The sequence below is a fragment of the Phoenix dactylifera genome, chromosome 14 (genome assembly GCF_009389715.1).
Source record: "Phoenix dactylifera cultivar Barhee BC4 chromosome 14, palm_55x_up_171113_PBpolish2nd_filt_p, whole genome shotgun sequence".
NCBI lineage: Eukaryota > Viridiplantae > Streptophyta > Magnoliopsida > Arecales > Arecaceae > Phoenix > Phoenix dactylifera.
The window spans coordinates 5,029,009-5,046,677 of NC_052405.1; the positions used below are offsets into that span (position 1 = coordinate 5,029,009).

General features: G+C 37.6%; 1 protein-coding gene across 1 annotated transcript; it reads right to left on the reverse strand.

Moving 5' to 3' along the window:
• Positions 1–1,617: 1,617 nt before the first annotated feature.
• Positions 1,618–16,456, reverse strand: LOC103696632 (photosynthetic NDH subunit of lumenal location 5, chloroplastic-like; the record flags this gene model as incomplete). The annotated part of the gene is made up of 5 exons (XM_039133935.1): positions 1,618–2,681; positions 3,749–3,822; positions 14,738–14,826; positions 14,945–15,095; positions 16,151–16,456. Coding segments are annotated over 5 exons (681 nt in total), but the record flags the coding sequence as incomplete, so codon positions are not given.
• Positions 16,457–17,669: the final 1,213 nt, after the last annotated feature.

A 17,669-nucleotide genomic window follows, 5' to 3' on the forward strand; every position in this document is an offset into this window, starting at 1 on the left:
CACTTATGTGCAGGACAAATTGGGAGCGGAACGTATCCATATGGAAGGTGACTCAGCTCCTGTGATCAATGGATCCAGAATTATGTGAGAGCAAGGGACGAGCACCCGCTGCTATGGAACATCAAAGATCTCTTGAAAGATTGTATTGCTTTTCAGGTCGCTCATGCTTATTGTGAAGTGAATAACTTAACTGATTGAGTCGTCTCATTCGTTGCGCAGCACTTCGATGGCTGATTTTGTGAGAACTATCGCTCTACTCCACACACACACACACTCTCTCTCTCTCTCTTCGTTTTTTTTTTTGTATTTTTTCTGAATGTACTCACCCGACAAGAATAATATGATGTATTCTGCTTATCAAAATAATAATAATAATAATAATAAAATAGGGTAGTCAAAGTAGGGCAGGCTTCCGGCACGGTCCGGTCTAATACTACGGCGGGGTCAAACTTTCCGCTTCCTGGAAACCGATGTGGTACAACGGCAAGATATCTCGCAGGTTTTTATTGGGCGGAGGGAGAAGCGCGAGCGATAGGCTTTTGGGCCCTACACTAAGATTTCGGTGTGGTGGCGACGGACAGCTGTTCGATGTAGGACCACCGTAGGATGATGTGGGACCCCCACTAGCGGCCGTCCATCTCGTGTCACGAGTGACGTTACTTACTTGGGCCCAGATTTGGAGATCCCTCTGGCACTATCAATCATTAGCCGGACCACGGCCGTCCAACCGGGAAGCTTCCACCCCAAACCTCTTGAGTTTGGCGGCTATCTGATCCGATCTTTTGGAAAGAAATGACCTAAATGATGACAGCCGTTCCATCGATGCTTCCTCTAGGGGATAAGATCTGATAGGATGCCTAAGAGCAAGCTGTGGGAAAATAAAACAAGACAAGAAAAATGAGTGTCTCCTCAGTTCAAGAAAAGAAGTCCAAAGAGATGAACCTAACGTTCTTGCACCTACTTGCTGCTAGTCTGTGAGCCACCTCACCTATTGTTCAATTACTCATTCCCTGAACTGAGGAAGAGAAGACCTTTTTCTGTGCTACAACCGCTAAAACCAGTCCTTGACCGAATACATTCGATCATAAATGGACAAAAGAAGAGCTCTGAGCTAGTCCTGTTTGCTTCAAATATTTGTTATTTTAATAAAAGAGATTATAAGATAGGTTTTGGAAGAATATGTACGTCCGCATTGATTGAATAGTTTGATGGTAAGCATGTCAAAGATACTTTCAATCCAAAGCACCCTTTGTAGATTGATGTCGGCAGCAAGCATTCCTTCCCGCCAAAAGCTGGAAGAGCATGATTGCTTGCGGAATAAGTGAGGCGCCAAACATTAGAAAAAAAAAAATATCATAGAGGAGGAACTTATACGGTGTATAGGCCTATACAGTGTTTGTCTACCCACCAAAATGGTGCATACTTATACCTTAGAATACATCTGTTACTATTCCCTTTAATTTCCATTTTACCCTTACCCACGCCGTAAACACTGAAAAAAAGTGAGTGCAATTTAATCTTTACGATAAAATCTAAACCATCCAAATGCCCTACCCCTACAAGGAATATCTTCCAAAATCGATTCCACAACCAAATATCCACTCAAAATGTTGCAAATAATTTTAAGATAAGAGGGTTTCATTATGTATGAATATTCAATCAAGTTCAATATTCTTGGATTTCTGAAAAAAAAAAAGAAAAAAAGAAGAAGAAAGCAAAAGGCGAACCAAACAGCCCTAAACAAACGGCTTCTATTCATAAACCAATCAGAGCCTCGACAGCACAACGCATGTTCAATGTGATTACTCCAAATTCAATATTCAGTCCAACTACTGAAGCCTGGAGGAAACATAGTTTGGTTGGTTTGGCTCCAGCCTGCGATAGGATATTTGTCCCATCTCCAGAGAGATACTTTGAGAAATCTTTGAGCATTCCAATGATGTTCAATAAGAATAGTCATAGTCCAAACGATACGATATAACCGGGCAAAAAATGCAATCCTGTATCAGGAACAATTTACTATTTTACTGCTGTGAAATGCTTACGATTCATCAAACTTAAAATCAGCTGACCTCCAACATCAGTAACCGTATTTACATGGATCCAAATCCCCTCATCAGCTTCACTTCAAGAATTTGAACCGCAATATTCTGTGGGGGTCTTGGGTTCTGATGACGAATGACACCAGCTCACCAGCTTCTGTCCTCATCCATGCGTGGAACTTCCACCAGTCAACAACAGAACTATAGCAACAAAATCAAATTTCATATTTGATTTGCAATTCCAAAAGATTGCACAGTATCCCAACAGCAGGCAGCAAGTGGATCATCACTTCCAACTATGCTCAGCTTAAAATCAACAGTATTTGCATTTTGGAAATACCAATGCTAGTTCGCATGAGGCCACTGAATCTTTTGGAATGACATGCTTAGCGGATGAGATTTGAATCTAGAAAAAAATTGGAGGATCATAGGATGGTGCCCCGCTTGAATAAAGAAAGGTGGGTAGGTCCTGTACTCAAGCCTTGCTCAGACCATTGGAAGCTCACCACATTCACTGATGACCGCTTTATTTTTTGGCCGGTCCCCCCGGTCAGCCTCTTGTGACTCGATCACGCTCGCTACATCCATCCCCTCGAGTACCTGTCCAAACACAACATGCCTCTGGTCCAACCAAGGTGTCTGCACCAAAATAGTATACACAAGTTGCATTGTCAGCTTGATCAGCAGCCACCATGTGCCCACAATCAGCACAAGCACATGCTTGCACACTACTCTACCAGAGCCAGTACAGGTCCCGATAACAATGTGACCAACAAAACTGAGGCTTGAACAAAGCAAAAAAATTAATAATAAAGGGTTTCCTGTAGCCAAGATAATATGAAATTTGAAGGGAAATTTAAAACTGTACACGAAACAGTTCACTAGAGCTAGTACATGCCCTTCAAAACATGATCAAAATGTGCCTGTGCAATAAGCATATGCCAGTAATTTTTATTCAAATAGTTCTCCAAAGTCAGTGATTCAAATTTCAGGATTATTCTTTTCTCTTTCTTTTCTTTTTTTTTTAAGGAACCGAAAGCACATGCAAGAGCTTCTTGGTCAGTGTTCCATCTTTCCGTATAACTATGACATAAAAATACAATAGAGAAGTTTTTCTAGACTTATGTTTTCAAGATATTTGATAGCAGGGGAAATAAGGCTTGCATTATGGATGCTTGAATGTCTGATAAAGTGTCTTTAAGCGTCCAGAGGTAATAGATCAGCCTCCAAAATCTCAGTGGGAACCTTGGGAACCACACACATGTGCGCACACACAAGAGCTCACTTATTCTTAAATATGAACCATGGATCATGAATTTGTCAATGTAAAGTTGAATAAAACCTGCTCAGGATTGCTATTACTTAAATACAATACTTAAAGGAATTAGCTTTATAATGTGCATAAGGTATGTACACTATACTGGCTAACTTGCATGACACTACCTAAATCAGAATTTTGAAACTGAAAATTGCCGTATCATGTTTAAGTGTTGAAAAGCTGTGACGCTTAGAAAGTGACATCAAGGTAACAATATTAACCTGCACTTTACCACACCATTTAATGGTATAGTTCCCAGTCAAGATAAATTAGACCCCATAACATGACAAAACAATATGATGCATCCAAAAGTTGCTGGAAACCAGAACCAAAACTAGGATACAGATTTGGAACATAATTTCAAATGAGTAATAATATGGTCAGTTACCTTGACAGTGCAAATGAAGAACTGGCTTCCGTTGGTGTTGGGCCCGGCATTTGCCATGCTAACCACTCCAGGTCCCACATGATACAGATTTAAGTGCCATTAGCACAGGGGGGTGCAGTCAGCTGTCCAAACAGTACATATTACTAAACCTAAATATGATAAATAAAGTAAAACAAATAAGGATGGTTCTTGAGCCTTTTTGGCTTGATACTAGGACATATTGACCCAGAACCAGAACATGTCAATATGAGCTAGCACTTCATATCGAGTGGCTTGCCTGGTATCCAGTACCAATCCAATGCCAGGTGGTAGTGCTGGCATGAATTGGCATGAGCAACACTCAAAACCACGAAATGAGCTTGGAATTTTTGAGATGTTTAGTCATCACTTGCATTTCCCAGGGCATCTTAAAACTTGAGACTAATGCTGCCATTAAGATGGAATCAAAGAAAATAACAGTCCAATACTATAACCCACGATAAACGAAATAAAGGGCCATTACCTAGTTATGGTCCCAGCAATCCAAGGCCCTAGAAAGAGAGGATAACTGGATAAGGGGTATTACCCCTAGACATGTGCATCCACAAGCCTAGAGAACCCAAACTTTATCCAACATTGACACACGCAACTACAAACATTCTGAAACTTAGTTTAAAAGGAAAGATGGTAACTACTACTTTTTAATGTTTGCATGTGCATGTGTCTGCATGTGCATATGCCCATGCCCGTGTTTGTTTATGTGTGTTTAAGAGACAAACATCTGCCAAAGGCCGCATAATATATTCTAAATATGTGCCATCAAGAGCAACAGGACAGTAATATTTCGGCAAACTTATTGCATGGTTATAATCCTGTTCTCAAGTAAATGATTGCCCAAAGATACACAGATGCATACAAACATATTGTGAGCTACTATATTTGTCCACGCATAAGCTGGTTATAGTTTTCACTTTTCAGTAATAGATGCACACAACCTATAGCAAGATAGGATCAAAATGGAAATACTTGTTATGCCAGATTGTGACTACTTCATCAAACACAATGGAAAATGGACTTCAAACTTTTTAGCCTAAACAGCCCTAAATCATTAACCATTTCTACCAACTGATATAACATACTTAGCAAATTAGTGATGCAGAATCATTAGCAGATATGATGACTTGAGCAGAGTGGAATACAAAAGAGAAATGAGAAATGTCTAAATAAAGAAGATTTAACACTGAAGAAGACCATGAAGAAACGGATATATTGCTGAAGTTCTCCCAGACAAAACAATATTCTATATCTTTCAAGAATCTCAAAAGATTTCCATACAACTCTTTTCTTGACATGGATCAATAGGGGTCAATATGGGGCCTGTATCTCTTTGTGCCTGTGAGTGTTTCTTTTATCTGAAACACTGTGATTCTTCCCCTCAAGAAAGAAACAGTACGTGATTCTGACTTTGCTTTCTTTGCTTAACTTTTTTTCAAGGATAATCAAATTGCTAGATCTACGATTTTGGAGTGCGGATCCTCTGTTGCCTGGAGGTTATTACCCTCCATGTGATGTGTGTTCAATTGGAATACGCACCAGACCTCACACTGCATCAGTAAGACTGTGGGTCCATACTGGCCACTGTGCAGTGGGAGCAAGGAGGCGTGCGAGAGGGCAAATGGTGTGGGTAACAAGGGGGGTAACAACATACTAATGTGATCTAATTTAGACAGCCAACTTTATATCATGGTCTCATCCACCAAGATCTACAATAATGAGCTAGCTAATGAAACTATTTTCAGAAGGATCAAGCTTTATCAATTCCCACGCAATGAGATCAACAACTCGAGCTCCTCATGGATTTCCTTACTGATACGTGATGCATGTTGCATTGTTACCAATCATATTTTACTTTACAATTGTCACATTTGAATTCTTGTCACAAATGTAAAGTTACAACTTTTTTTTTTTTACTAAACATTCTCAGTGCATATTGCACATTGTTTCTTTGATAATACTAAAACTTATAGAATTTTACTGTTTGCTCTCTTAGATAAGTTGAGTAAATATTTTGGGTTGACAAACTGGTACACAATGCCATATAACATGATGACAAACAGAAGCAACTGCATACCATATATTTTATAAGTGGTCAACAAGAACTGAAAAACACATTCTTGAAAAAAAAATATATATACATTCTGGACTTGCCTTAACCATATTTATTTGGTTGGAACCCCAAAGAATCGGAATATTTGACTATAACATCTTTTTTGTGAATCAATAAATAACTATGATACTTGGCAAATAATAATTCCTTAAAAAATTAATACAAAAGCAATTTTAAGACATTCATAATATGACAAAGGTCGATGTTCACCAAATTTTGAATGTTATATGAGATAGACCTTAGAAAAGAATTACTGTTTACTTTCTTAAATAAGTGAAAAGCACTGTACTACCAATTTATAAGAAGTGATATTCAAATTGTTCTAATTATTTGGCATTACTCATAAGCTATACTATGAAACTTTGGAAGAGGGTGATTGAGCACATATTGAGATATAACATAAAAATATTAGAGAACCAATTTGGTTTTATACTAGGAAGATCAACTATGGAAGCCATTTTTTCGCTTTTGGAGGTTAATGTAGAGGTATAGAGAAATGGGACAAGATCTTTATATGGTTTATTGATCTAGAGGAAGCATATAATAGAGTCGCTATAGAAGTCTAGGTGTTAGAAAAGAAAAGAGCTTCCATTAAATATATTAATGTGATTCAGATCAAATACGATCAAGCGGTTGCTAGTGTGAAAACTACTAGTGATAATATGAGTGAGTTTCCGATCACAACAAGTTTACACTAGGGAACTACTTTAAATCCTTAACTTTCTGCATTACTTATGAATGAACTAACTAGGCATATTCAGAACGATATTCCTCGGTGCATGGTATTTGGGGATGATATAGTCTTAGTGGATAAAATTAGGTCGGGTTTAATTGTAGATTAGAATCATAGAGCAGTGCATTAGAATACAAGGATTTAGGTTAAGTACAACCAAGATAGAACATATGAAATGTTATCAAAAACAGAGATGAAGGTGGAGTGAAAATTGAGGATTATGAAGTTCCTAAGAGTGATCATTTTAGGTATTTAGAGTTGACTATTCATAAGGAAAGAGAGATTAAAAAGGATGTTTTCCATGGAACTAAGGGCTCGTTTGGTTCGCGGGAAGCATTTTCCTTCCTAGGAATATGATTCCTGGGAAACAAATTCCTAGGAAGAGGATGCCTAGGAAAGTATTTTTGGCATGTTTGGTTGACCATGGGAAAGTGACAAATTTCCAAGGTGCTTATGTTTGGTTGGCCATCCACTTTCCTAGGAAAGTTATATATAATTCCTATTATGCCCTTAATAAAAATTAGATTTTTAATGCCTCTTTAATGCTTCTTTAATGCTGAAGGGACTTTTTGGGAAAAAGTAAAAATAGAGTGATTCCCGCCTCATGGGAAAGTAACTTTCCCATGTTTCTCATGGGAAAGACTTTCCCATGAAATGTGGGAATCACATTCCCATGGGAATATAACTTTCCCTTCTCTCTCCTTTGAAAACTCCAACCAAACAAGAGGCATCTCATTACTTTCCCGTTGACCACACTTTCCCCCCTTCTTTTCCCGCGAACCAAACGAGCCCTAAAGCAAGATAATAAAATGAAGAAGTGCAATTAGGATATTATATGTTTATAGGATACCTACCAAGTTGAAGAAAAAAATGACAAAACAGCCATACGACTAGATATATTGCATGGTATAGAATATGGAGGAGTTAAAAAACAACATATATGCAAGATGAGTGTAGCCGAAATAAGAATGTTGAGATGAATGTGTAATAATACAAAAAAAGTTAAAGTAAAAAATGAAGTCAATTTGCAAAAAGGTAGGAGTACCAATTGAGGACAAAATGGAAGAACGATTTAGATAGTTTGGACATGTACAGTGTAGGCCGAGAGATACACCAGTATGGAGTGATTTCATATATGTAGAAGGAAAGAGAAGTAGAGAAAAAATGAAATCGCATGGGATGAGGAAGGACTTGGTATCTCAACATTTTTCAGAAAATATGGTCCTGAACTAAGCAGAATGGAGGAAAAGGATTCGTGTAGCCAACCCTAACTAGTTTGGGATTAAGGCTTAGTTGAATTGAGTTGAGTTGGGTTTCTTATATAAGTGAAATAAATACTATAGTATTATATATAAAAAATAGGACCACAACTTAGTACCATATCTATAAACAAGGGGGGAAAATAAGCTTCATTTGTGTCATGAGCAAATAGCAAAGTCTAAAAACATGCAAGAACCTCCTAAAAATATGAAGTCAAAAGGCACATACCCTTCATAAGAATTCAAACTATTGGAGGCAAGGTACGCCGTCTCGGTACCAGGCCCCGTACCAGCACTAGCTATTATTGTATCAGTATGGTATGGTACAGGGCCCGTTCAACATACCGAGTGTTGGTACACCCTTCATACCCTATATTGGTACCGAATTGGTACAACATACACTCCATACCATCCAATTTGGTATGGTACGGCGTACCATAATAGGAGGATTTACATATTTGGTTACAAAGTTCCAAAAAATCAAAAATACACAAAAAGTTCTTTACTGAAATGATATGTGATTATAACTTTGTGTCAGCAATGATTCTTAAATTCATGTAACATAAAACAAAGAAGCATGTTGAAGAGCAACATTCCATCTTATATAACAATATGAAGGGATGGGAAATATGAATAGTCACAATGTTTACAACTGAAAGAAAAAAAATACAAAGGCAAAATACAAGCAGTACAAGTACTCCAAGCTTGAGATTCACTGAATACCAAAATATGTTGGAGAGGTGTGAAACTCCTTGCTGTTTACTTCTGAGAAACAAGGTTGTGCACAACTTAAGCTGCACTCTAGTTACAGCATGTGCTCGCATATGCAGAAGAAGTGAGTACAGGAGGATAATTTGAAATTGTTCTTAGTCAAATATAATGCACATCATATTATATAGAGTATAAGGTCGTAGTGAATAAATAATCAGGCCAAGATGAAAGTGAATTACGTCGGTGGGCATTTAATCAACTATCATTTACCCAGATTTCAATTGGGACCCTACAAAAGTAACAATACCAGCTTGAAGGAGATGGGTTTTAGGTGATGGATTTAATAGTATAATCCCAAGCCCGCTGCAAGGTTTGAATCAACCTTCCCAGTAATAGGGGAATTGCATTATTCAACTAAATTAGCCAAATACAACTGGTGAAATTTTTTTATTCAAAAAAAATGGACATTAAGAAAATGAATAGGAGTTCTTAAACACCACATGGAAAACGTGTGCAGAGACAGGACAAACATAGTAAGAAGAAGTGCATGGCATTGCAAGATGAAATTGAAAGTGTATTGTACTGGAGAAAAACAAAATATCCTATATTTTTTGTGATCTAAATTGTACTTGCCACCAATTGTGAAAATTGATGCTCTTGTTTAAAGTACGGACAGTTATTTTAATGACCTATTATTCTTTATGTATTTTCTTTATATACATATATTATATACATATCTATGTGCGCACATGTATGTATAAGATACATACATACATATATACATAGTCATTGATGTATCCTAGTAGCAAATCTTACATTTTACATCTTCAAAGTTTGTCATATCGGTGTGTCCATAACATGTCATATCCGTATCTGTTATCCTTGTTCATGCTTCATATATTTCCTCATATGGCCAAGCTAGGATTTTTCCTAACTTGCACCATATTCACTCTACTGCAAAAGAAGTAAAAAGGATGGATTTTGAGATGCAACTTATGCTGGCAGAAAACAAGGAACAGTAAATCATACCATATTAGGTGCGTGTTTAAGTATGCCCATATACATGTATATGTGAATGCATATATATGTATGAACTATGTGTGTACGTGTGTCATTATATATATAAGCAAAGGCACAAATTATATATATAAGCAAAGGCACATAGGGCAAGGCTACATCGATAACAAGAACAATATGCAACAATTGTTTGCTCTGTATGCTTACAAGAGTTGCCCATAAAGCATATATTTAATGGGCTGCTGACAATATCTTGAGGCAGCTACCTCACAAGATTTTGTAAATAAGCATCAACAGATTTTTATAGAATTATTTACAATTTTATTTTAACACCATTATCATTAGACTCTTCATCCCTCTTTTCTTCCTCCTGTCACTTCTCCCTTATTCCTCATGCTGAAAAACAAAACCTTTCTCTATCCCATTTTCCTCTAAGGGCTCAGCGAGGAATTTCCAATTTGACAAGCACCACATGCCCCTCATCCTTTCATCTACCGCTAGTTACGAAAACTAACACGTTTCCCTTGTTTCTCCAAAACTTCTCCAAATCTTGCTCCAGCTCTTCCACCAGCCTTAAGTTTCTCTCTCTCTCTCTCTCTATCTATCTATCTATCTCTCAAATACAGGTAATTCCATTGCCTCTTAAGTCAGTGTTTTAAAAATCAGCTATTACAGCAGCTTTAGTGGTTTCAATGAAAACTGCTATGCTATGTGCCATGGAAACTTCATATAGGACCTATAGCACCCCAGTATAGGGAGTGAAAATACGCTATAGCAGCTGCTAAACTAATTCTCTATAATGGACACTATGTTCCATCAAGTCATAAATTGTAGGGGGCTAGATTGGAGCTAATCATGGATCAAATTGTGAATCATAAAATTTTTAATTTCTTAAAAATTTAAAAATATTAACAAATATTAAACATTGAAGAATAAGTAAATTACCATGTAGATGAATGAAAAAAAAAGGCCATCCATATAAGTAGTGTAGATTCCATCATCATAAATCCGTATGTAACATGTCCAACAGGGCATTTAATATGTCTAATTATTTAGAATTATATATATATATATATATATATATATATATATATATATATATATATAACAATCAATTTAAATATCCTTTTAGGTAGAATATTTTAGAAATAAAGTGTTCAAGGAATGGTAGTAAAAATATCAAAATCGCCTCTTGATTCTATGAACTCTTAGTTTTCTTTATTTTTATTTTTAGAAGTTAAAAATTGTAACAAGTTTGCCAATTTTATAGGCTTGAATCTATTAGAGATGATAATTTATGTAAATGGATTTCCGCATGATTTCACATGCAAATAGCATGATCAGTTTGGTAATTATGATCTAAGGGACTCAAGATTGTTTAGGCCATTTTGATTTGGATCATAAGATCCTGATCATGGATCGTAAATTCTAACAACGTGTTCAAATGAGGTTAGACTGGTTCTAATAGGATTGGTTCAACAACTAAGCAGACCAGTTCAGAAGTTTATTAAAAGAAAGGTCAATTCACTTATTTGATGCCCTATTTAAAAAAAAGAGTGGGAAAGAAGAGGAGAAGAGAAGAGAAGAACAGAGGCATTCCTCCTAGTGTTGTGCCACCAAAGCTCCAAAGTTGAAGCTCCATCATTGGCGTTCCGTAGCTGGCACACCACCAAGCTCATTAAAGAGAACAGAGGAAGGCTTTCACACTCATAAGAGGTACACAAGGAGGATAGTTAGATCTAAAGATGTTGGAGCTGCAGCAACCACAACTTCATCTTCACAATCAAAGAAATCAAAGAATCAAAATGTAAAGATTGATGAGTTTGAGTTTAAGTTATCAGAGTCATGCGAGGCAGAATATGTTAAAATGGACGACCCGAATTCCTCTACTTTTGATGTTAAAGGAATAGATCTCATTGAAGTGGTAGATGATTGATCATTAAGATAGCCGACCATCCATTTGTCATTTGACTTTTTTTGTCTAGACTCCAGTGGAGTCTCTTATCCATTGATAATAATGTTTTATTTGGTGCATTATATTATATGAATATGATTGTGGAGTCGTTTCTTCTATGGTTCATGGTGTGTAATTGTGGACATCTATCTTTTGAGTGATCTTACTATCTGTGGTAGACGATGATACTTGTTATTAGATTGTGGACGTTTATATTATATGAATGTTGATATCATATTATGATATTGCATTGATGATGTTTTATAGCTTTGCCCTTGCTTTCTTGTTTCGCGCGAAGTTGATATGAACTATTGTTTTTGATAACAAAAGAAAGCATTGATCTGTTTTAACAACCTACTTCGGTTTTACAGTGCCCGTTATCCTATCCTCTATGCAACCTCCCAGCCGCTACATGCCCGTGATCTATTTTTTAATATATTGCTCACAGTTGATTTCAGTAATTTCGTGTTTGTAATGTTGGGACAATGGCTGAATTTCTAAAACCAGATATACTTATAATCTCCTAAAATTCACAGAAAATTAATTCAAGCATTGAGTTACTTCTGCGTCTCATAAACATTTAAAAACTCTTACAAATCTTAAAACAGCTATTCTGTTAAACAATATGTAAATATTTACACAAATATTATCCAATTAGAAAGGGATCACAAAGAAGAATAACGGGCTTAGTATTTTTCACAATCGTGTGACTTTTACATGATCTTGTTATTCCACCTTCTATAGCTTTTTTATGAGTCTTCTTCTCTTATTAGTTGTTGGTTATGCTTCTCTGCCCTATGTTTCTCAACCATGCCACCATGTCTTATTGCATTAGACCAAGCAACGAGAATCCAGTCTTGGGTTGTAAGTTGAGTTAACCAGTGTTTGAAAAGAGAGCAACCCCTTCCTTCAAATACTCCCCATGTCTCCTCTCTGATTGCCTTTCCTTCCCTCTTCCTCCTTTCCTCCCCTCTCTCTCTCTCTCTCTCTCTCTCTCTCTCTCTCTCTCTCTCTCTCCCCCCTCCCCTGCATCTCTCTCTCCCCCTCCCCTGCATCTCTCTCTCCCCCTCATAGCCTCTCATATCCTTCTCTTCTATGCTCAAACCCAGCAAACGGAATCCTTGAACCCCCAATGGCCTTGAGAACTCATGCTTCCGACAACCTAACATTTCCCATAATCCTAGAAACCCTCGTTGCAAAACAAGCTTTGCAATGTCAACAGCATCAGCATATCCACACAGTGGGTGTGTACGCTATGCCAACCCATGGCTAAAAAGGCATCATAGGTACTACTTTAATCCATAACAAAAAGAATTGTGGGAAAAGAGATAAACAGTGCGTCCCACTTTATATATAAGAGACAAGAAAAGAGTAAAGATGGAATACGAGAACAATGAATGCGCATTTAGAGTAGAATGACTTCCAAACAATATTCTGCTAATCAATCATCTAACTACAAAATTCAAGATTTTCCAAAGCCTTAATAATAAGATATATAGACACTCCAAAACAGATAACAACTCTCCCAACCCACTCTTTATAACCAAATGAAATCTCTGTGTATTTTAATCAATCTTACATGAACCATGGATTTCAAGCATGATACTGATGTTTCCTAATTTCTTAAAAATTATCAATTATCATATCTCAAAAGTTTCTAAGAAAGCAAATGCAATATGAATCACTAAATTTACAAACTATAACATTTATTTGAGAAACTCATAAATAAATCATGTGTCACAAAAGCAATTAGAGAAATCTTGTTCTTAACCCCTGTTTGGAATAGAGAAATAACCATCCCAAAGCCAGACGCATGACTCCCTTTCTTTTATTCTTCCTTCATTTCCCCCCTCTTTTATCCTCTTTAATCATCCCCTTTATTAAGCAACATGCATTCACAAGTAATAAGCTTACAATTGACCATTGAGTGATAAATGTCAAAACCAACTTGCCCTTTCCGTCAGACCCCTCTGGCCCTCCCACTACCTTGTCATTTTCCAACTTTTGCTTGGGAGAAGATGTTGCTCACCCCTTGCTGGTCTTAGTACCTCCACAAATCCGCATGCAACTATGCATATCCATTAAAAAACAAGAACTAGAAAGACAAATTTGAAATCCTTTATAAATTCCATGACCTGGCCAAATACCTTACAATCAAAATTCCATGAATCACACCCCTCCACTAAAGTCAAATCTAAACTGGTCCAAACCTTAAATTCCCATATGTATCTATTCTAAAAGCTCACACAACTTTAATTCAGCCAGCTAGAAACTCCATTTAATATAAGGCAGAGGACAACAGGGAGGAAAGGAGTCATTCCAATGATAATCTCATTTTTGCTTAGTTTAATTTAGAGCAGTGGCACTTTTCTTATTTGACAATAGAACATACAGAGCTATGTCATAAATTCTTTTGTTCGATGCTTATGAGAATAACAAAAGGATTGTTACTTAGAAGAAGAATAAATCCATTTGTTTTAATAAGCACATATTTTGTCAGTCCTCTCCCATCTAACATTCAACATTCATGTTATTTACATAAGCCCCCATAAAATTTCATGAATAATTCGTGCTATTTAATTTTTAATAACTAGTTAAATTGTCAGTTCTCCCATATCTAACACACCATAGACAAGGAATTCAACATTCATGAGTATGAATCATGTTGTTCTCATGATGTAGTATGACTTTCAATTTTTTTTCAAGTCCAAAGTTGTCAATTCTGAGTGTTCAGTTTTATATTTTCATGAACTAGTTATAAGAAGATGAATAAGGAATGGAACATTTACAATCAACTATTTTGTTTTTCATGATTTATCATGAAAAGATGAGGAGCATTAATTTTTCATGAATCATTAAGCAACAAAATTATATCTTCTTTAATGTTTAATTCAACAACCATAGAAATTCCATTATTTCAAGTTTATTACTCACAGCTGGAAACATAGAAGTATGTAGAAGATGAACATGATATATTAGATTGATATTCTAATACATAAGGTAGCCAAAAATATGGCAACATCTGTTGTGTCACTAAAGAAGCGATGATTGTAGTACGTGCCAGTTTTTCAATGCATTGCAGTGGCAAAAATAAAAGCTACTACCATATTTAAACTTTCTGCAGAAGCATGCAGATGAAAATCAGAAAACAGGGAAAAAGAGGATATACATTTCCCTTCTCGAAATCTCCCCCTTGGATCATGAAATCTTTGATGATACGATGAAATGTCGATCCCCTGTAGCCAAAACCTTTCTCCCCTGAACAAAACATCATGTAACTAAGAATTGCATCTGCATTTTCTCCGAAATAAATCAATACACTGAAAAATGATAAACATATGAAAAAGGTATCAAAAAACAAAAGCTAGCTTTCAACCTGTACAAAGAGCCCGAAAGTTTTCAGCTGTTTGGGGCACATCATCCTCATACAGCCCTATCACAATCCTTCCGACAAGCTTTCCCACAGGGTTCCCAATGCTAATGTCAAAGAATACTTTGTTGGTGACCTTAGGCTGCAATTCAGCTTCCTGAAATTCCAAAAAGAACAGAACTATTATCAGAACCCAAAAAACTCTGCCAAAACATTGTTATCTCTAAAAATCATGACAGAAATCAAAAGCTCATATCAGTGACCATCACCAATAAACCCCATTCTGTCATAACCCAACAAATTTATCAAAATACACCGCAACAGAATATTAGGTTCCATTGCAAATATCAGATATCAATATGAATTACATCTAATAACTCTCACGGCATTCTCATCTTACGAGACTGAAATTTTTCTGCAGAACCAGTGAAAGAAAAGGCTTTTTATTTTGTTAAAGTTTCCAAAAATAAGGGATCCCACAAGAATACACAGTTAAACTCATAACATCAGATAAGAATCCAAGTTCCGCAAATTAAAAAGAAAGACAAACAAATTAGCCAAACCACGCTCACAGAATTCCATTAAAAACCTAAAAAAGCTTTCAAGAATAATGCAATAACATATTCATATAAATCATATTCAATTACAAATAATATGCTCCGGTCAAGATCACATCAAACTCTTGCGGCATTGTTTGAAAGTACCATAATAGAATCAGAAACGGAAAAGTTTTTGTTTTCTGTGTTATCCTAATTCTGAAAATCAAAAAATAATCAAGTATGACAGCAAAGAAGAATGCAGCTTCCAACATTAAAGAAAGAAAGAAAGATTTTACAGAAACTACAATATGTACTTAAAATTCCATTAAACCCCCAAAAAAAGGTTCAAGAAAATGGCATTAAACTTCTCAAGAATACTGCAATAACATACTAAAATCCCATCAAACATGGTAGGTTTCACTGCAGATTACATCTTGTTCTCATGACATTCTTTTCTTGAACGATTAAAATGGTTTCTCTTTGTTTCAGCTTAACTCCCAGAATCAAGGCGATCAAATATAGCATAAATCAAGAATCCAATCCCCATCACTGGATAAAGAAAGAAGGGCATGTCGCATCAAGTAAAACATTACTAGAAATCCTTCTGGAAACCCTAATCCAAAATGAACAAGAAAAAGAACAGCAATGAAACCCCAAATTCCCGTACACTGACCTTCAACTCGGCACGAGCTGAGGTGGCGTAGCGGGCGCTCCTTCGGGACGAAGGAGAAGAGGACAAAAGGGAGAGGGGGGAAAGCCCATGGCCGCCGGAGAGAGCGGCGGCGGAGGATATCTCCGACGCCGGACAGGAGGTCCTCCGGATACCCAAGAAACCCGGCGAGGGGGTCGGGAGATGGGAGCGGCTGAGGCTCCTCGGCCCGGCCACCTCCGGCTGGACGCTTGCCTGTGAGAAACAAGAGAAAATGAACGCCAGAGAGAGGGAGGCAGAATAGCACTGACTCGTAGCACATGCCGTGCATCACCCAGTCTGGTCCAAGCCTCTCAGCTCAGTCCTAGAAATCGAGATGTTGTAGATCGGATTCCTTCTAGCTGCTATCACTTTAGAGTCCGAGCCCCTGATTACGAAGCCCGCACCACTTCTCTTGCCACTTCTCTTGTCACCATCCAAAACACATCTATCAAAGTTGATCTTGAAGAAGCTCGAGGGTGGAGGCTCCCAGGTAATGTACACCGTTTGAGACACTGCATGAGCAAAAGAAGAGTTTTAAGTGCCTCGAGCTATCAACAACTGGCCCGATGGACCAATATGGGTGATCTCCGTAGCCTACATTCGGGCTTTCTCCATGATGAGCGTAGGTTTCGAAATGCTCTATCCAAAAAATCAAGTATTTCTAGCCAGCCAAATGTGATAAGCAACATAAGTTACCCTGATGGCCACATACTGAGTCTGAGGCATACCAGACCACCTCCTGAGTGCCTGGGTAAATGAATTGGACTGGTGTAGTGCCTCTAGCGGATGTTAGACTGCCTCCACACCTTCACAACTTGATCACACTAGAATAACACGTGATCCACGGACTCCTCTACCTCACACCTAGGGTAGATCGACAAAATACTCAGTCTGCGCCTGCTCAGAACGTTCCTTGTCAGTGGATCCCCAAGCTACCTTTCACAAAAATAATGCAACCCTCAGATGAAGACTGAACATCCAGATCCAGGCACAGTCCATCCTGTGACGCTACTCACTCTGGAATAAGTTGTGGATATCCCTGACACTGACCCTCGGACTGCAAAAAGTACTCCAGACCCTCCATATTCGGGGTGTCGCATCTAGGAACCACCAATGAATGCACTCTATCTGCAAGGTGCTCTCCAAATAGGTGACCAATCCAGCTAGAGTCTTATCTAGTTCTATTCAGGCGGAAGAGATCACAAACCCGCAACCCACCCACGGCCTCAATATTGACCATGGTTGGCCAAAGTCTCACCAGAAGGTATCCATCCGGGGGTCCTCCACTAGATCCACACACTGCGCCTGTCTCCGATCTACCATCTGATGTTGGCCAAAATAGTAGGAATACCCCATCAGCGGTCCCAAGGTTGTACCGGGTTGTTATCACTTGATTCTATAAGCTCTATGGCTTAAGGAACAGCCTCGTGGCATGTTTGGTGACTAGTGCCTCTTTCCTCCTGAGTAGAGACTGAACACCTAGCCCCCCTCTTGAGTTGGA